Raw genomic sequence first — 22271 nt, 5'->3', positions numbered from 1 at the left:
ACATACTTCCTCTACTTTTGCAGTTTGATTTTGTTTCTGAGATTGTGAGCCATAGGCTAAATGCATGGCCTGTGTCCACCTGTGCATTCTGATTTCTACTTAAGAAAATAAATCAATGCTGACTCAATTTAGGGATTGTTTCTATATCTGGATAGATCGTCACATAGCCTACATCTAAGTAATGTGTGTCTCTGTTTGGCCTTATTGCAACATACTCCAGACTGAATCAAGACTAGTAAAACTTAAAAGAAGAGTAATCAGATGTTGAGACTAATACAACTGCATCAGAATAAAGCAGAACTCTGTTTTCTGTGTTAGATTGTAGGTATTGTAGATCATTTTTTTCCAATTGGAAAGTACACTAGGAGGTATGTTATCTGTCATAAAATATCTCCCTTCTTTCCTCCATGGACAGATTTTAACATTAAAGAAAGAACTTTCAGGTGTTCTATAGGGACCTTATGTTTGTTTCAGTGGCCTAGAAATCCATCCATTAATTTATTTTAGGATTTGATATCAACAGTGTCTCTCTAGTGTTTGTTATCTTCCAGGTTAACATTTCAATTCACTTTGGAGGATGCTAGAAGTTCAGAAGTGTTATATATCTATCATATTTCCATTGATTTTTTTTGGACAATTTATATACCAGAAGCTACTTACACCTTACTTAGAGTTAATCCCAAGACAGGGCTTTTCCTTTTAGTTTCAGAGAGATAATATTCTAATACTCTATAGACCACTTGAATAGACCAGAGTTGTGAACAAATTCAAATAATATCACTCCTACTTCAATTCTCTGTAAGCTGTGGGGAGACTTTATGAAATAACATATAGGTAGAAATTATTAAGTGAGGCACAGCAGCTGTCTTTACCTTAGAATGGTATTAAATAAAATAGCACATCGAACCTGTATTAAATAGGGTTATGACAGAATATTGACTTCTGACTATTTTGTTATTAAGAAAAAGAATGCTTACAAAGCTCAAAAAAGAAATATAAATATACAATTTTCATTCCTTTATGAAAGCAAGGCTAACCTCAAGAGTGGTCTTCCTGAGCTAAAAGATTATCTTTTATTGCCGTTGAACTGCAGTCATTACTGTCCTGAATTTTAATATTTATTGGTGCCTAGTAAGTTCTTCAGATGCTGGGAACCTCTTTCCTTATTGGTTCCATTTTCTGAGAACACAGCAGATCTGAGAAGGAATAGCTGTTGGTGTCTGACTTCCATGCTTGTTACATGAGTGCCTGGAATTCCAGAGATTCTTGGTAAGATGAATTCTGAATGAGCCCACCAGCATGTCAGTGTACATGTAAAATTGTCTTCTTCATATCCAGGAAAAAAAAAAAAATCTTTCTTTTTGTTTATTCCTCAAAGTCAGGGATCATTTGGCTGCAACATGGTAATGCTTTCATCCAAAAACTTTTCCTTTCTCCAAAAACTAAATACCAGGAAAAGAGTAGGTAGGCAGCTCAGACTAGTGGGCTAAAATGCTTTCAAAAGAACTTGGTTAAAACTTGCAAATTCCCCCTTGCCTGTGTGTCTGTGGCCCCACACACTTCCAACATTTTTCTAGTGATAATATACAGGAATGGAATCTGTAAAATTCAACTTCTTGACAGCCATTTAGGGATAACTGACAAAGGGATAGGAAATCATGAGATAAAAAGGGTGTCAACTTTTATAGCTCTGTCAAGACATCTTCCCAGAGGAACACAGCTGGGTAGGACATGGCCATCCATTTGCAGGTTTATTTAGGAAAGTCCTGAAGGATATAAAGTCTGAATTTTTGAATATGAGTTTACTGCAAAACAGATTCAGACCCCCTTCACCCATTGTTTCTTAATGAATTAACCTCTGTGGTGTCCAAACAGAGCAAGCATAATAATAATAACATATCTCCTAATATTCTTTCCAATTGGAAAAAAATGATCTACAATACCTACAATCTAACACAGAAAACAGAGTTCTGCTTTATTCTGATGCAGTTGTATTAGTCTCAACATCTGATTACTCTTCTTTTAAGTTTTACTAGTCTTAACTCAGTCTGGAGTATGTTGCATTAAGGCCAAACAGAGACACCCATTACTTACTTAATTTAGAGAAAAAGAACTCCTTTTGCTCTTCACTTCAATTTTGGAGTCTGTGTGGACTGCTGAATTTCATGAACAGTTGTATTCATGGTGATTTTGGTGGTGTGAGGTGCAATCATGGACGTAGAAATGAAATTAGGATCATGTAGTAAGACCAGAATCCTCAGTAGCAAGGGACATAGTTAACATACTGCGCAAAGAAATCCTGGATGAGTTTGTAGGTTATTTGTTAAATATTTCTGTTAAATATGATTTGTTCCTACCAAAACTCATGATTAGGTTTGGTCCCTAAAGTGGAAGTATTGGGAATGGGGCCTAGTGCGTGGTATTTTGGTCATGGAGTAGAATTTTCATGAACAGATTAGTGTCTTTTTCTTGAGCATAGATTAGCTACCCTGTGTTAGGTCCCTTTCTCTCTTTCACACGTACCTGCTTGTTTTTCCACCATGAGTTAAGGTAACATGAGACCCTCATGGTAAGCCAAGCAGATGAAGATAAAAAAGCTCTTGGACTTTGGAAGCTCTTGGAAGATTTTCAGAACAGGAGCCAACATCAACCTATTTTCTTTAAAATTACCTAAACCCAGAAATTCCATTACAGCAACAGAAAATGGATTAAGACAATCTCCATGTTTAATAGTCAAATGCCTCCATGTTTAAGTGGAAATTAGCCTTCCTACAAAAACAGAAAGTCACTATCTCTGAATTCTTACAGTAAAAGTCACAAATGTTCTAGTAACACACATAGCAATTGGAGCTTGAGGAGGCCCATAATGGTAACACACATCACCAGAAAATCAATTAATGAGAAACAATAGGAATTTTAAAGTGTTCATCTTTGTGATAGTCCTGAAGCTGAGTATTTAGTAGATGAAGAGAAATAAGTCAAACTCAGATTTAAACCTATTAACAAATTTACCTTCTCATTAGGTTCAGTTTCATCCATTGATAAAATGTAGAAGAGAAACTAGTTCTCAAGTTTGTTATAAAGTAAAAAAGTGTGTTAAATAAATGAATAGTGACATATAAATACAGAAATAATAATAATAAAAAAAAAGGATGTCAATACTCTGGCTGTTCCTTCCTCCATTCACTTGGTCATTTTAGCATTCAATGTAGGGAATAAAACTAAAACAAACTATTGTTAGTGTTTGGATATTAGTTATTCTTTTAATGAAATTTTTGAGCCTTACTTGTATCAGTGAGTGTAGGAATATGCTCTTTTCTTGGAAGTGAAAGAAGAAAATTAAAAGGAGAAAAATCATGTGCAAACAATAACTGTTGTAATTATAAAAAACTTTATTTCACTCTTTAATTAAATCTCTATAAGCACCATGTCATGAACTGGCAATCTAGAAAGAGGACACTGGAATGCTGTAGTCAGTAACAAACTGCAAGCCGATGATGTGAAGTTACAGCTACAAGGAGCATGTGAACAAGACCACATTTAGAAAGGTTCACTTGAGTATCCTGTGTTAACGCTCAAAACAGGAATCTGGCATTGATTCGTTTACATTTTCTACGGTCAGAACCCAAAGCATGTGCAGTTAAACATCAAAAGAAACATTTCATCACCTTGACAGTTTACAGTTTGCTAAAACTTGACCCTGAAAGCATAAATGTTGCCATCTTATGTTCTCAACCAGTGCTTGGCCACAGGCTGAAAAGATTGATTCCTTAAAAATTTAAACAATGCTTACAGGCTATGTTCAACATTGTGCAAGTCACCAGAAAGGCCTTTTAATGTGTGTATTTCTCGTATATGATCACCAAACCATTGTTTACCTAATTAAATTGTGAAAAACTATACATTTTCAGCAAAATGTTTTAATTTGGTCCTCTATTAAAAGACAATTGCCAAGATGTTTCACATAAATTTAATTCACAAGCATGTACACAAGAGAATCACTATAAAGAACATTGCTTCCTGGTTTATGAATAAAAAGTTTATCCTCTACTTACACTAAAACATACAAAAAATAATCTACAAAAATCGTTTACAGTTGATTTTAGCTAAAGAAAAAGCTTTCTTCGGAAACAAAAATGATTGTGTGGTGGTAGTATCTTAGCCATCAAAAAAGGAATGTAAGTAACCAATAAATATAATGTGCTTTCTCCATATAGACATATTTACACTTGAGTCTTTGGCTTATGTTATTTTCTAAAAAGAACTTTAAATGATCCAGCCATCATTGCACATTAAAAGAAAATAAGCCAGTTATATATATTTATATATTTATATAGAGATCTGCTACACTTGGAACATATAAAAAATGAAAGTTACTATGAATTTGCACAGCTTTTTTTTTCTTCTTTCTTTAACGATTCAACAGCTTTTCTTTTAAAAAGGGAGAGAAATGCCACATAGAAAGTACGAATTCATGCAACATGTGGTGGCTGTTTGACTGAAACGAGGAGAAAAGGCTGCATATTCACTGTACAAACACTGATAAGTTCTCATTTGAATCTGGTTCTTATTAAATATAATTTATGTGGCACTAAATGTGGACACTTTAATACAGTAATAGAAACTAATCAAGTCCTTTTTATTAAGATACACAACTTCATAAGAAAAATACTTTTACCTCTCAAATGTAAAATCCTCCCACCCCCCACATTAAAATCTTTCTGCACAGGTGTAACAGGTACAACAGTTGCTGGCTCAACAGGTGAATGGGTTTCTGGTTGGATGCACTGTAAAAGGTCTCACCCAACTAAGATGTTTCCAGGTACTCCAAAGCTACATCATAGCAGAAACGGTACTGCTCCTAAAAACATTAAGACAAAAGGGTTGAGAGAAGTTTTAAAAAGGTGAATGGTGAATAATAGCTAACAACTGAGTACTTGAAATCCAATTTAGATTATTAAAGAATTTCAAATTATTTTTATATATACAAGGTGAAATCTAGGCATACATATTTTATACTTGAGTCAAATGACACCTGCTTAAAAAAAAAGAGAAATGATGTTAAAAGACATTTTATCTTTCTCTATCAAAAATTTGATATATTTTCTATCAAAAAATTCTTAAATGTCCAGATTTTTAATATGATTATAGTAGTAATACTTCATCATTACAGAAAATTTTTTCAGCACATAAAAATATAAAGAATCAGAAAAAGAGATATAATTCAACCATAAGAACCAACTGTTTAAATATTGCCTTACTTTGTTTCAGCCTGCATTATCTCAGAATGAATATAATTACATATTTTGGTATAGGATTTTATATTTTATTGTCTTTTATGTAACAATGTTATGAAGTTTTTCCCATGCTACTTAATATCTCTAACATTACATAAAAATCTATCATATTGATTGTTTCACTATTAAGTTGCTTTTTACTGTTTTCTCTGTTTTATATTGCTTACAAAGTGTGCAAATACTTTTCTCCATATTTTATATTATTGTCTTAGGAGAGAGGTGGGGAAGGGAAAGAAAGGGGGAGAAAAGTAGACAGTTGTTTTAAACTGCCTTTTGAAATTTCAAGTTTTTAGATTTGTCATAGTTCATGATCCTTCAGAGTATAATTTAAGCAAATTTTACAAAAATATTTCTTAAATAAAATAGTAATTCTTAAAAATTTTAATTTTATTTATATCTAACAATTTGCTTCTGCAAACTCTAAGACAACTTGGTTGCCAAAAGTTTCTGAGTTAAAATCATCTTTCCTTTAAACTTATCCATGGACTTGAACAATTATCAAGAATTTTGAAAATTTAGAGACCATATTATAAATCCTGACTTATAATATGTAACTCATTTTGAACTTCCCAATTTTGTCCAAGCAGGTAAAACTTCAGGCTGAACTATAGTACTTTAGTACTGAACTTTAGTACTATCTATCTAAAATATGCATTACTTCTAAACAGAACTTCTTGGTGTCTTTAACAATGAAACTGGTTAAAAAATTTTTCCCAAGAGGAGTTAATCATTTTATACTAATCATCAAGGTGAATATGATTTAAAATAGCCTAGTGCTATGGTAAGTACATACAAAGACCCAAAAAATGCTTAGAAAGTTGTGTCTTTTAAAAATAGTCTCCATCAATTTTGTTTACAACCTAAATGTTTGTACCAAATTCAGGTAAACCCCACAGAACAATGAACTAATCATTAATCTTGATGTTTGGACAGGATTCATGGGGGCAGGAATGTAAAAGAAAACAGTAACACATTGGAATGTTCTACAATGGCAGAGTTAAACTACAGGATCTTAATTAAAAAAAAAAAAAAAGCTGAGATATCAACCTTAAATTTCAAGCTAAAAGTTGAATTCTGAAACTAGGAGTGAACCCCAGGATGATTTTAAGATGACTGAATCCTTGTGAGGGAAGCTTAGGTTAAATTTTACAGATTACAAACCTTCAAACAATAGAGTTTAAGGGCATAACTATTATCTATCCATTTTGTAAGAAGATCTGCAAGTTCTGCCTTAAAAATCCTTCAAATCTACCCTCTCTCTCCTCAGTTGTTAGCACCTCAGACAAAACCAACACCATCTTGTCCAACACGGAGCAGAGGAGTCAGAAGGGGTCTTTAGAAAGGGTAGAAATCTGCTACCACTTGTAAAAGTGAAAGAGCATAAACCTTAGTCTTCAGATTTTGTCTCAGGAAGCAATGCACATGTTGTGTGAACAATCCAGGAGCAGGAAGTGGTGAAAATAGTTTAAGGCTTATTGAATTGCTCATTTTAGTTATCTGATCATCTTGATAAATGTAGGGCAAGAACAATGATGCCTTGGTTTTTCTGGTTTACTTTTCTGTGAGCATAAACTACACAGCTGCTCCTAACCTAATCCCATTATGTACATATGTGTAACCCACAGATAGCTCTCTTTAGAAGTAAAATATGTTAGAGAGGTAAGAACCTTCTTTCTTACTCCACATACAGCCTCACCCAGATGAAATTTCCCATATATACCTATCAGCTCATATTCTGCAAGCTGTGTTCTGGTTTTATGGGCCCAAACTCATAGAATATCATATGAACGGTACTCTATTGTTGTAAAAGCTGAAAACTGTGCATAATGATAGCTTAACAATTTATAATTTGATCAGGAAAAGAATAATTGTGAATACAGACTAAAATAAATTTCTCTGCCTTTTAAAAACACTGGGTGTCTAAGGTACTGAGTTAACCCGAGTATGACCTCAGATACATGTTTACCCAGTTAACTCAATAAGCTTTAAGAAATAAAAATAAGTGAGAAACAGCCAACATAGAAGGAATTTTTTAGAACCATTCAGCAAGGTTTATTACAGCAAATATTTGTTGGCTATAATAGAAAAAAAAAGTCCTATGCATTTCCCAAAATTAAGTTCCTTTATCATTAATACTTTATGTGATGTTCACTAATTTATGTAGGCAGAGGAAGATACTTCACAATCTATCAATTAGGCAAGAATGTCCTTGCATTTTCACATCAGCTTCTTCAAGTGCATTAAATCAATTGATAAGTAGGTATATGACTATATAACCTCTAAGACCCCTTCTATGTCCAAGACTGTGACTTACTGGGGCTTCCACCATGTTTGGCTTGCTGTTCCTCAGTGTCTTTACTGCATGGAAAACATCAACAACATTTTGCCGTTTCACCATTTCAACAACGATGCCAATGGCACAGAACATACCACTTCGACCGCCACCATTTCTGAAACAGAGAGTGCAAAGGTATTTTATCAGGTTTGGGGAACCACATGTCATACTGTAATATATGTTAGGAGAAACAAAGAATTGTCTTCAACATGTTTTTCATTCGTGTCTTTGTTTTGCTTTATATGCATGCATATATGTGTACAGGGCAGAGAGGAGGAAGCTTGAGGATGGGGGAGCTCAATAGCTTGCACTTAGGAATATGCTATAGGCACTGAGAACTGAAACTCAGATTCCTTGAGATTCTGACATATTTGTAATGTGTAAATCAGAGAAGTTGTTCAGAACAGTGTTCCAAAGAGTTTCAATTAGATGAACAAGTATAAAATAATCAATATTTAGAAAATAGAAAAATTAAAATTAGTACTTAATTATAATATCATAAGGCAGAAGCTCTATTTAAAAATATAAATATATATGGGAGGTCTGTTAAGATATCAGTTGAGAATTCTTTGACATAAAAATTTCAAAGGCTAATGAGGAAATGCCCACCAAAGCCTCCCTGACTGGCTGGGCCAACCTGCCCCACTCACAAGCAGTGGATGATCGTCCGGCCTTCCCCCTCCTCACATTCTTCCTGCCATTTTTCCACCTGCAGAATCAGCTTCAAAAATGATCGTTTGGAGCCAGGCACTTCTCGATGAGAAGCCCAACCTAGATATTGGAACTGCTGTACCATCAGATAGCCTTCCTGTGGCTGTAGAGGGAAATGGATTTTTATGTGAATTGAGACTAGAACTTAGGGAAAAAATAAAAGTATATACAATTAACAATACAAATGAAATTTGCATTGGATTGAGCCTACTTGATGCAAGTCCCAGTATGTACATGCCCATATGGAGACATTCCAAGTTATAGCATCAAAAAACATGAGAATCTTTGTCTATACCTGCTTTATCCTCACACTCCAAATTCAGTGATGATCCCTATCTTTATGCTTCCTAAATAACTTGCAAATTTATCTCCTCTTTAGGCCACTGCCAATTACAATTGTGACAATTACCTCCTAGTTGATCCCCCTGAATGAAATTTGATCTCCCTCCAACCCTTTGTTAGTACAGGCATCATGATTATTTTGAATACAAAAATGTTCTTGTCATTCCCTGCTTTAATGGCTTTCAAATGATCTTAGCATAAAATCCAAATCTCTGCTATAATTTAAAAGTTCTTATATAATCTGGCTCACTTCCTTCTCCAAATTTCTTTTTAATCTAACATGGTATTCAAGTTTTAGACATTTTGACCTCTTTAATCTATTTATCAAGTCACTTCTTGCCTGGGGGATTTTGGAAACTGTCTCTTTCATCTAGAAAACTTCCTTCTTGCTTGCCTTTTTCAATCCCAAGAAGAGTGACCAATATGAAATAGGTTTTGTGGGAACATTTCAAACTCAGTTTTCCTGGGAAAGCTCTCCATGTTGGGCAAGCAAAGATGGTTGATTACCAGCCTCAGCAACTTATTGAGGCCCTCAGTAACTTATCAAGACTCTGTCCCAAAATAAATAAAGATAAATTAAAAAAATAAAGATAAATAAAAAAATAAAAGGGCTGGGATGTGGCTCAGTGGTTAAGTGCTCCTGGGTTCAAACACTTGTACACAAAATAACAACAACAACAACAAACTATGTGGTTACCTCACTCTGAATAACTCCTATGGGTTCTTAATTTTTGGCTTAAAATACCTCAGTCTTAGAAAGGTATTCTTTGATCACTCTGCTTGTGTCTGAACATCCAGTGAAACAGTCTTTATTTTGGGCTTTTAATCCCTAGCATATGTAAATCATATTAGTATATACATGATTATACAATTAGTTGCTGAATTCTTATCTCCTTGGCAAAATATAAATTCCTTACAGATACAGACATCTTTCTTTTCTTCCTAAATTCTATCACAAGAAGTACACATAATACTTTTTAAATAGTAATGCTGTTGAAAGGAATCAAAACCTTAAACTCTTGATAGGAACTATAAGGAACACTATGCAACACAGTGAGTAATCAGTATTATAGGGCATCAGATCCTAAGTTCCACATCATAAGGGCTTATGCAACTTCTACAATACCCGACTTGTTATTTGTGCATACTAAAAGTTTGATGAAGTGAATAATACTAAATAATCAAACTGGGGACAAAATGCACCAGAGCAAAAAAAAAAAAAAAAAAAAAAAAAAACCAGAACATCAAATATAGAGGAAGATAAATAAAAACAAATAAATATATATGCTTATAAAAAGTAATACAGATTTCAGGTCTTGCTCCTGGAAAAATTTTTATACAAACATCTCAATTCACAGATGAGTTTTACTTTCTTCGTTTAGCAGCTACAGTTTCTCAGCTAAAATATTACTAGAAACATAATGTAACAGATGTGCAGACATAATGAGATTCCATTTAAATTAACATCTAAGATATGCATGAATATTATGACATGATTGAAGTTATCCTTTTTTCCCTACTGAAATGAGCAATAGAATTGGATATGATTTTATCCCTTGCTCATAGTTATATACATATAGACTAATTAACACGACACACATATAGTCATTTGGATATGAGAAACACTGAAACAAGACAATCCTAATCACACACTTAAAATAATACACATACATAAAGCTGTAACTTTAAAAAAAACATAGCAATTTCCCTTTTAAAAAGCACAATTCTATGGAGGCTACTAATTTTTCTTTTCACATACTGTTTGCTATCTGATTACATAAAACAGTATTTATTATAAGTACTTTTTTTTTTTTTGGCAAGATACTCAAACTTGTCATTAGAGCAAAGCATATGAACAGTCAGGGAAAAGATTTCTGAGGGAAACAACTAGTACTTAGCAGCTGGGAAAAGGCACAGTGGTATCAGCTGGCTCTCTCCTTTTACATCTGGACAGAACTGGACATCAGGCCATTAAGAGAAAGATGAGGTTGCGTGTTGGAAGAGAATAGGTGATGGCTGTGATTTATCTCCTCTTTTGGTCCTGGATCTCTCTCTCATGCCCAGGTCTTGGAACAATGACACTGGTCTTTCCTACAGGCTGATCTGATATATCCCTTCATTCTGGGCTAAAGCTTCTCTGTCATCATCATCACTATTATGTTCTTATTTTTTAATCACAGGCCTCTGTTGAGTGTCAGTACTAATAAGAAATACAGTCATCCTTCACAGGAACCAGACCGAGGCCATCAAGCCCGATTCGTGATTGAACCACTGCACCTGAGTCTAGATCACCATGGGATATTTAGTCTAGTAACTGACCCATAAATATAGCTCAAATTTCTAATTTCTTGCATTTGAAATGTCTTTTTCCTTGTATTGAAGTATAAGATGTTTACTAGCTTTGAGATAGATCATGTAGTGTTTATGAATTCTTCACTCTCTATTGTCTGAATTGAATTCTAGCCCATCATGATCGTGATCTGCTTGCTCTGAATCAGCCTCATTAGAATGACCCAACAAAGACTTACTCTTGTTAAATTACATATCCTAAATATCCGGTTGATCACATCACAGTCCATTGAACAAGACATACATTCCACTTGAATAGGGCCGTATCGTAGCATTCCTTCTTCTGGCCAGTACTGGGGGCAGCCCTAGGTAATGAATGTTTTGAAAGAAAAAGAAAGGCACATTATTTTTTCTAATTAGAGTACTATACAGCAAAAACTAGCATTTTATTACTACTTAAATTATAAACAAATAAATAAAGCAATCCATGGCTATTAACCTGGGACAAGTCAACTTCATTTAGCATCACAATGGAAGTACAGCCATAATCATACACTAATCTCCAGAAGTCTTTCACAGTGTTTGGCAGTGGGTATTGTGTGACGATGAAAGCAGCTGGTTGCCTGTAGCTCTGTGAAGAAAGGAGGTAGAAAATATAATAACTCAAAATGCATGATCAGATAGGTTGTCCAGATTCAACACACTTCAATGTAGGAACAGTAGAGGTGCTGGCTATACATAGAGATGGAGGCAGAGTGCTGCCTAAGCCATGGGGGTCACTGGAATTCACTGGAACTAGTAATGCATCAATTTGGTGGGAAAACATTGATGGCTCCAAAACAATTCAAGTCAAGAACTGAATTTTTACTTCACTGAGAAACATAAATATGGTACATATACAAAAGATGAAACTAAAGATTGAGATAAAGATCTTCCATTTGCTGGGCTGTTTCAATTTCCCACAGGTAAGTGAGTCTCTGAAAGACTGAAGGCAAAGTAAGCACAAAATCCCCAGTATGTTTGTCTGTCAATCTCCTGTGAGAATGTGTGTGTGTATAAATAAAACTGTTTGACTCCCCTCCTCTTCAAATAATAACAAACACAGGTATCTCCAACTTTCATGTTTTTATATTATATGGGTATCCACAGCATATTTTGCAATAGGCAATTCATTTTCTATGGTGCCTGGACCATGAACATCAGTGAACATCGGTATTTGGAATGACAGTTTCAATCATTTAAAATTCTCAAGTGACAGAGAGTTAACACTTCTTGGCCCCAGTCAAGGGTGTGATGGCACCTTGTTTACTAAGTGCCCTTTGATTAGGACTCAACATATTATCTTTTCCCAGAGGAGGGGATAGTCAAGGCAATGTCTATCTGGTGTGGAAAATCTGGTTTTCTTCAGATTCATAATCTATACTAAAATAGAAATATATTTTTCTATGTATTAATTTAAACCACCGGCAAGATGCAAGGTACAATAAGGATGAGAGCTTTCTATTTGAGCTTATCTCTGGATTATTTTTCTCTGTAGCACAGATAAGAGCAAGTCACTGGATAAGACTGGTCTTGGGAGTAGAATGTGGGCTATTCCATGTTTCTACTCCATACAAGGCTGCTAATTTACAGATGGTAATTCTAGAAAACACAAGAGGAGCAAAAACTTAACCTCATTATAGTTAGAAAGGAAAGGTCTCTGACTTCAAATTTCTTCTTGCTATGATTTAGTAGTCAAAAGGGTCAAAGCTAGAAATGAAGATGGTAAGCTATTTAAAATGATCCTGAACCTTGATAGTCTTGCTTTTTCCCAGGTTACCTAAAGTAAGGTAGCTTCAAATCATTTAAAACTCTCTTTCCATGTCATTCTATTTATGGGTTACTAATACACCAAGTATATGCTGGAGTACCCACATTTGATAAAACTTAGAATAAGACAAGATAGCTCTTTCATGATAAAGGATGGATTAACATCATATTAACCTGGGTTAATACTTCCCTAGTTATTTTTAAGTAGTCTCTATTAACTAATGGTAAATAAAACAATTATCTATAAATTATTGGAATATTAAATGCCACAGATTAAAGTCCCCCAATATTTACAAATTAATATAAATTTGGTACAATATGGCATTCTGTCATTTAAAACATTCATTCCTAATGATATTCAAAACAGATTAGGTATGACTTTCTTTTTTGAAAATAATTAAGATGGTACATGTAACCTACAGTCTATCCTATATAATAACTGACAATCAAGCTCTAAATCTACAATAAAACTTCAAAAAGTATAGCTACTTAGAGTTTCTGTAAGGAAAAATCTAAAATAGCTCTCCAAAAACTTGTATTTCAAAGTTTCCGATTTTTCTTTCTAAGCCATTTTAAATTCCTAGACAAGAAAACTAGCCAGTGTTCAGTTGTATTATGTAGATTTTCATGGCACTTTACACTAACAAAGAAGGCAGTCTCTTACATCCATAAGAGCAGCATTGATGTAGTTACTGCTCTCCCCATCAATTGTAATTAAAAAAGGCAGACATCTGTCAGGTGGCAGCATGTCCATGAAACGGTTCTTGTCATGGTTCCTTGGCAGGCATGCTATACTGCAGTCTTCAGCTTGTAGTCGAGGGGTGACTGAATTCAGAGTCTAAAAGGAAAAAGAGAACCCAGGTTAAAAGACAGTGACCCATTTAATAGCATAACACCCACCCATCAAGAATTTAGGAGGCCAAGTAGAAAGTGAAGGATTTGTGTGGGTAATGGTAGTTGCCACTATGACAGGCTGATAGACTTTTTAGTTAAAGCTAATGAAGCCTGAGAAGTGCAAAGAAATAAGATGCAGAGTCTTCAGTGTGCTTCTTCTTACAGGAAAGTGAAGCTAAACAACACAGCTACCCGTAAGATACATTGCCTAACCAAAGAAAATCCACTCAGGGTGGTCCATGATGCTGATGATGACCTTTCAGGGTTGGAAACTAACATTTGCCATCACATTTTGGTATTTGAAGACACAGTGAGTATTGAGAAGAGTGCTAAATTAAGATTCATGAGATTAAATTTCTAGAGTTTACCCTTGACTTCATTTTTCACCCAACTTCAGGGATGTTTTAAGGGCAGTAAAACAATTTGGGGCTATTTAGAGAAAGTTTAGTACAAACTTCGGCTATTTTTCTTAATGTGCTTGATCTCTTCACATGGTTAATAGCAAGAAGGTCAAGATCCACAAAGTTACATGGAGAAAAAGAGGTTATAAATACACACAAATCATTACCAAATTTGACTTTTATAATATTTTGTCCTCATTCTCTTCCCTGAGTATGAACTCATTTGCCCTTCAGGATACAGGAGAAATGAGCTCATTAATACAAAAGTGACTCCAATGATATGTATAATGAAAGAGACAGGTATTTTATTATACTTGAAATAGGGTCAAAGGTTATAAATTTGACTTGAAAGACCTTTCTTAAAAGAACTATTAGTGCCCAGAACAAATTGTACCAAGTCATAAAAGAGGCCTTAGAAATAGTCCGTACCTGAAATTCATCTTTGAGATGTGAAGAGTTAGTCTGAGAGTCTATTCTAATCATATCAAAATATGCAGCTTTAAATTCACAGACAGGGATAGCAGTTTCTCCACATAAGCAGGCTTCTAAAATGGCATCATGAATAAAAATGTACTGTTCCTATGAAAAGAAAGGAAAAGAAAATTTTATGCTATTTTAATAACATTTTTCTGTCAAAGGTAGATGCCTGATTCCCAGCAGGTCATTCTCAGATGATACAGATAATTTTCTCTCTACGGAAATATTATAGTACCAAAAATTTCCTATATGATTTGATGATCTAACATTGATTATCAATTTTTTAAAAAACCTACTACACTACTATTTTGTTTTATGGGTGATGAAAAGAAAAAAAGTTCACTAGAGATAAATTGATATACCTCTGTCTGGACCATATTGATACGACGAGATCTTAAGGCTTTGACACAGTTATAGATGTCAACAACACCCTCTCTTTCAGCCATGTCCAGCATGATGTCAATCACAATGTAACAGCCAGTTCGTCCAGCCCCAGCACTGTGAAAAACATGAAATTGAAAAATTGTGAAAAACACGTTTATCTTTATGGCATTAAATAAAGATCTTTTCACTTTGAGGTGAAATCAAATTGATTTAATGCAGTGTGAGATGCTTAATTTGTACACGCTGTTTAAAAACTTATTAATGCACAGATAACTTCATGTTGAGTATCTGGCTTGGTATAACCAGAAGATTGGAACAAGAGTTTTAAAATGTTTCCCGATTGAAAGTAATGAAAATGCATTGTTCAAATTCCATACTTTTCTCACATAGTCTTCATTTCACATTGATTTAATACATATAATTTCAAACTCATAGGATCAATTAGTTGGTGGATTCAGGGTATAAATTTTAACTCCAAATGGAAATTATTTCACATTCATTTTGTGGGTCCCCTGGACAACCATGTGGGAATGAGGATCAGCATCTCACAGACATGCTTGTAAAAACTAGGTCAAAAAACACATTTATTCCAAAGTCTTTCAGAGGGAAACCTGAGTAGCCACAATCCACAGGAAATGCTCCTGGGACAGGTGGGAAGAGAATGATGGCTATTGAAGAGAGGACTCAACAGGAGAAACAATATTGGAATCATGATCTGAATTAATTGTTAGATGTAGACTGATTATCAGCAGGTCCCAATAACCATTATCTTATTGTATGTAACTAAAAAAATTAAATCCTAATATATTTTGATTATCTTAACCCCAGAGAATGTTTCTCCAATTTTACATAGAGAAGTCAATGGAGCAAACAAGATCAAGGAGATTTTTTTAAGGGGGGGGGGGCTCACTTTATATTCAACTTTTTTTGTTAAAAATTCAGAGATGCATGGTATTAAGTGGCAGATGATATTTCTGTTTCAAGAGAGTATCTGAGATTCCTGGAGCACTTCCAAAATAAGCAATTTATGAGAAAGTAAACCACTATGATAAATAAAGAAATCCCTGAATTGAAACCTTATTTATCTTATTTTCTAAATGCTTAGATGACTAATAACATTATTTCTTTGTTATCTAGTCTGGGCCACCTTTTTAAACTCACTGTTCGTTTAGAAATTTAAGCAAAAGCTATTGTGTGTGTCTCTCTCTCCGTTTTTTTTTTTCCCTTACCATCTTCTCAATCACTGTTCCCAGGGTTTGAGACAGGAAAGTAATTGAGGAGTACATCAAATTTCTTGAGGAGGACTGAAATGAAGGTTCCTTTCCCAGGGTACATAGTATCTGATCCTTATGGAATACTTTACTTTTGTTTCATTCTCTGTTGCTTTCCCCCACTTGTGTACAAGGCCATTTAAGTCCTGAATAGGTTGGATTTTCAGAAAGAAAAGAAATGCTTTAGTACAACCTATTATGTAGCTTGTAGGGCTACTGTTTGAGAATGGTGTGTAGCATTTAGAAAAGCTTTTCTGATTCAGTACTTATTTTTCTGGTCACATCTCAATATGAGGCCATGTAATTTGCTTTTAGTGTCTCAGAATGCTTATTTTAAGAGAGGTTTCTAATCAGAAGGAGTCTGGATATAATGTTAATTTGGGGGGCATATATTTGCTGAATTTTACTGATGTACTTTTCAAGGTCCTCTGATGAATGTTGTTTTGAAAAAAAAATTAAATCTCTGTTTTGCAGCACAAATTCTTGTAATTTAGGCCATTTAGTAACTCTGTATGTCTCACATTTAGTTTTAAAAGCTGAGGATTCTAGTGGGAATTTACTAGATTGGCAAGAAATCTCTATTTTAACCTACCATTCCAGACAATATGGGATTTGCAAAAGTGATAAAAAAAAAAGATCAAAAACACAGATGTTGCCACTAAAAGTCAGTTTCCACACTGGTAATTGTGGATAACACTACACACATTCGGATGAATGTATGTATTTCTCAAGTTTCTGTTTTATATCCTACTTAAAGTTAACTTTTCTTTTATTGCATTTTACATTATCTGCAATACATGCAAGCTGGCACTTTGAAAGCGCACATTGGTATTTGTGCGTAAAATCTTGCCTTCTTTCCTTGAGATAGATATATATATATATATATATATATATATATATATATATATATATATATATAGTATTATGAATTGAACCCAGGGGCACTAAACCACTGAGCCATATCCTTAGCCCTTTTTATTTTTTTGTTTTGAGACAGAGTTTCATTAAGTTGCTTAGGGCCTTGCTAAGTTGATGAGGCTGGCTTCAAACTTGTGATCCTCCTGCCTCAGCCTCCTGGGCTGCTGGGATTATAGGCATATGCAAATATGCCTGGCTTGTCTTGAATAACAGCTAACTGCATACAGTTAATGATTTGGACCACCACTCACCTGCAGTGAACAACAATGGGGCCTGCACTAGGAGGGTTGGATAACTTGACTCTCCGGATAAAAGAAAGAAGCCCGGTAGCATGGTATGGCACTCCATGGTCAGGCCAGCCCGTGAAATGGAACTGTTTAACTTCACGAATTTCATTGTATCCCCTCTGTGCAAAGATGGAAAGAAGTGTTTTCAAAAGGACCAAAATGAAGCCATTAAACATAATTATGGGTACTAGAACTGACTGACAGTGATAACAATTAAAAATTTAGTAAAGATGATGCCTTTTCTACAAAAGGATACTAGCTTAGGAGCTTACCATTATTGTCAGCTAACTGGCACAGAACATTAGAAGGTTTTCTCAGTTAAGTCTGGGAAAATTTTATTTATCTTGACAGCTTGCTTCTTACTGGGAATGACAACTCATAAAATTATTAGGGGAAAAGAAGGAAATCGAAAGCCTACATGCTACACTATTGACACAATGAACTGAGTTCTCCAATGGTGTATAAAAGCAATGGTCCAGATTTTGCCTCATGAAGAGATGTTAATGCCTTGCTTATCCATGTTGAAAATGGTTTTGAAGCATAGCCTGGAGGGATTTCCAGCACAGTGGCACTCTAGATTTGTTTGTAAAAGTATACAGACCACTAAATTGTTCTATGGGTAAATGAGTTTCCTTAGCTCCCTGAAATAATTCAGCACCTAGAGTACTATGGATAGTAACAGAAATGCAAAATCAAAGAAGCAAGGCATATACTGTATCTGTCCTGTGGGGTTACTTTAAAAGAACCCTATAACTGTACATTTTAAAACCTCTTCCTTCATTCTTATTAAAAGAAGCATGGAGAATTGGATAGCAAAACTTGGAGAGCACAAGTGAAATAGCACAATTAATATTTATTTTTTTGAAATAGTTGGACACAATACCTTTATTTTATTTACTTATTTTTAGGTGGTGCTGAGGATTGAACTCAGGGCCTCGCACATGCTAGATGAGCACTCTACCTCTGAGCCACAATCCCAGCCCTTCAAAATTCATTTTTAAGAACTCACATTTATAGCGAAGAAAAAGAAACTGTGATCTCTATAGTTCTAACTCGATTGTGAATTGGAAGATCCCAATGTCACTTGTTCAATCAGAACAGGTAAAAATATTACAAGAAATTAATAAACCAAATTGAAAAAGATAGATTATCTTTGTAGTCTATCAGGAATAAACTGATATTACCAAAACCTTGGGAGTTAGGAGACTGTGTCTTATTATTCTTTCTGATTCCAGTTCCTATCACAATATACTACACAAAGCAGCGCCCAACAAATGCTTATAATAGTCATCACAAAACTACACAAATGGAAAAAATCACCTTCTTTGCTAATTTCAAGTCAACTTTAGAGATGAAGACCATAAATTATTTTAAGACTTGATTTTAGACAATTATTTCATCTCCTCTATATTAACACTTTTACTGGAGTGGCTGTATGGGACTTGCTTCATTTCTTCTGCTACATGTATAAGACTTCCTTTTTAAAGTAAATGTTTCTATCTGGTGGTGGACCTCCCCTATTATTCTTTTTAAAAAAATATTTTTAATTGTAGATATACATAATAACTTTATTTTGTTTATTTATTTTATTATGTAGTGCTGGGGATCAAACCTAGTGCCTTGTACATGCTAGGCAAGGACTTTACCACTGTGCTACAACCCCAGCCCCCCATTGTTATTTTTATTTAAAATTTCCTGAGTACTTACCAAATACATGCTTCCCCCTATGAACCCCCAAATCACTTTTTCAATTCTAAATAAGAACCCAAAAGTTCAAAATAAAAATCCAATAATTGTATTAAATCTGTAGAGTGATATGTCAAGTACTTCCATGTTCTGTGACAAGATGCATGTCTCCATTCAGTCACATCTTATTTTATGCCCTCTGATACACTTTTGTGTTTTATTCAATTAGGAGTTGTATCTTGTTAAGCATATTCAAAGATATTTTATAATTTGTATTATTGTGAAAGAATTTTAATGTTGATTTCTGTTTATGCTAATATAAAGAAGAGCTATAATTTATGAATATTAATGTTGAATTAGTCATTTAACAACTAATATTTATTTGTTTCATTTAAAAATATTATCTCCAGCTTTCTTGGCAAAAAATCGTTTTATTTTTTTCTAATTGTTAACAGTTAAAACTTCTAAAAAATATTGAATACTAGTGAGAATGATTATGCATATCATATTCCTAATAATAATAGCAATAACACTCCCTACATCAGTTTATTATAATAAACTAATAGTGTTTAGTTTTCCACTCCTTAACATGTACCCTAATAATTATTGTTGAATTTCCTTTATCAACTTTAAGACAACTCCTCATTTTCCTCATTAGAGTATTACTACAAATGTCTTTCAAATAACATTAAATACATTCATCTACTAATAAAATCATATAATTTTCTTCCTTTTAAGTACTGACATAATGAAACATCTGCAAGACTTTCTATCTCAGTTGAATTATCCTAGTATTCTTGGGGAAAAATCATGATAAATCGTATGGTTGTATTTTCTTAATTCACTGCTAGATTCAAATTTTCAAAATTTTTTTATGTTAAATTGTTCTGCAAAATTTGTGTATTCTAGAGAGAGAAAGAAAAAGAGAGCAGAGGAGAGAGAGAGAGAGAGAGAGAATGTGTGCTTGAGAAAGTACAGTTTTTATCTAGTTCTGTTATAACAGTTATGCTAGATTTTCAAGTTTCTTTTTTGACTTTAATTGGTTTTTATGGCTAAAATAGTTTGAATGACACAGACATTGGTTATTCTTTTAAAGGATAAAGAAACCTCAACTATAAAATCATTGTGCAATTTTAATGGTATATTTAACAATTATTCTGTTTTCTTCTACCATCTGTTCAGGTTTCTAACTCTTCTTGAGCCAATTTTTTTTTTTTTTTTACAATTATTATTTGCTAGGAAATTAGTGTCTCTAGACTAAAATCTGAGTTCACATACAATGTTCTTTATAACTTTCTTAATAATACAAATAACTGTAGTTATATCTTCCTTATGTTCATATATACCTGTGTGTGCATATGCGCGCGTGCACGTGAGCACATGTGCATGTGTTACTCTGGATTAAAGCGGGGCTCTCTCCACTGAGCCACATCCCCAGCCCCTTTTATTTTTTGTTTGAGACAGGGTCTCACTAATTTGTCCAGGATGGCCTCAGTCTTCTCATCTTCCTGCTTCAGTCTCACAGGTCCCTGGGATTACAGGTGTGCACCGTGCTCAGCCTTTCTTGTTTTCTAATATAGTATACTTCATAGAATATTAGAGAATTTTATTTGTGCCCAATTATAATTGACAATGATTTCGTTACTTTATTGATGTTTTCAAGAAACTAGATTTTTAGCTTATTTTTTCTATCATGTATTCCTTTTTTGTATTTAATTTTTTTCTTAATTTTTTTTAGTCATAGATGACACAATACTTTTATTTTATGTGGCACTGAGGATTGAACCCAGTGCGTCACACATGCTAGGCAAGCACTTCACCACTGAGCCACTGTCCCAACCCCTATATTTAATTTTGCTTTGTTGTATTCTATTGATTTTTTTCTTTTTGGTTTTCTGATTTTTTTTCACATGCTTCTAAATTAAAATAGTTCATGAACCTAAATTTATCTTAGAGGATAATTTTAGGTAAATTTTCACATAAACTGCTGATATAATTTCAGCAATCATTCATTCAAGGATTATCCAGAGGATTTGTTGATTTCTAAGAAGGTAATTTATAATGTGATTGGTCAGTTATCTGTTATTACTTTCTATCAGATTTTAGAAACACCTAAAATTTTAAAATGTACTCAGGTTTCCTTTATGAATAAATTCACGATTGATTTTTACTAGACTTGTATAAATTTAAGAGCACATATACTATATTCTCTCTGTATATAATAATGAGATCCAGTTATTCATTAAATCAAGCTTAATGGTTCTGTTTTTGAAATCTCCTGTAATCATTGCTTATTTCATCCTACTTGATTCATCAAAGAAATTTTCCTTTATATTTTATAGTTGTGATAATCATAATTATGCTGTTCTTAACAATGCTACTTTCATTTGATATTTCCTCTATTTTTTTTTAATGTTGGTAGAATTACTTTCAAATATTATTGTTGAAGATTATATGACTATAATGATTTAACTATTTCTCTATTATTGCTAGACATATATGATTATCTATAATTTGCCAAGATTATAAATGAAGTCATTGTATATAAAGAAATTTCTAAGAGTAAATTTATGTAAGGTAAGCTTCTCAAACAACATCAATATTTTAAAGTTCTGAAAATACACTGTTTTATTGATTTACAGAGGTTTTAAAGCCATTTAATGTGATCAGCAACATATGAAAATATCTTACCAACACTAACAACCAGTGAGCATTATTCCTCATTTAAAAAAAAAAAATTCTTGCTGATTTGAAAATCAAAAATGGTACCATATAAAAGGTTAAATCTCTCTAATAGACATACTAGTAGTTGCCTTTCTTCAGAGATTCTAGAATCTCTAAGAATTAGGGATACTGATAATCACAGTTTTTTTTTCTGTGTGTATAATTTTTAATATTTTTTATATAGATTAGTTTACTCTTCTGGGTAGTCATATTTGTTAAGCTTTTCTGCAACTAAGCACGCTTTATGTGCTGTTTCAAGTTCATTATACCACCCTCCCTGATCCATTATGCCACCCTCCCTGATCCAGTTCCCCTTATCAATAGTCAGATCATGTTGCCCTCAGGTTCAAGACCCTCCAATGGCTGTCTGACTCCCTTGTACAAATTAAAATCATCCTAATCATCATAAAAACCAGGCTCTATAATTTCTTCAAATTCATGCTTGT

The 22271-nt window shown here is 33.7% G+C and overlaps 1 protein-coding gene across 5 annotated transcripts in view; it reads right to left on the bottom strand.

Moving 5' to 3' along the window:
- Positions 1 to 3372: 3372 nt before the first annotated feature.
- The window catches only part of Ptprk (protein tyrosine phosphatase receptor type K), a 542901-nt gene continuing 524002 nt past the window's right edge, over positions 3373 to 22271 (bottom strand). For all 5 annotated transcript variants that reach the window (XM_071613038.1, XM_027947359.3, XM_071613039.1 and 2 more), the window contains 9 exons: positions 17380 to 17534; positions 14918 to 15053; positions 14508 to 14657; positions 13448 to 13621; positions 11474 to 11605; positions 11214 to 11339; positions 8283 to 8446; positions 7612 to 7747; positions 3373 to 4861 (listed from right to left, as the gene is read on the bottom strand). In XM_071613038.1, coding sequence (XP_071469139.1) covers positions 4808 to 4861; positions 7612 to 7747; positions 8283 to 8446; positions 11214 to 11339; positions 11474 to 11605; positions 13448 to 13621; positions 14508 to 14657; positions 14918 to 15053; positions 17380 to 17534 — 1227 coding nt within the window. In that variant the 3' untranslated portion in view covers positions 3373 to 4807. The remainder of the gene's footprint in view (positions 4862 to 7611; positions 7748 to 8282; positions 8447 to 11213; positions 11340 to 11473; positions 11606 to 13447; positions 13622 to 14507; positions 14658 to 14917; positions 15054 to 17379; positions 17535 to 22271) is intronic.

The sequence above is a fragment of the Marmota flaviventris genome, chromosome 6, assembly GCF_047511675.1.
Source record: "Marmota flaviventris isolate mMarFla1 chromosome 6, mMarFla1.hap1, whole genome shotgun sequence".
Lineage (NCBI taxonomy): Eukaryota > Metazoa > Chordata > Mammalia > Rodentia > Sciuridae > Marmota > Marmota flaviventris.
The sequence above is the reverse complement of the archived record's forward strand: the minus strand, read 5'-3'. Positions and strand labels throughout refer to the sequence as shown.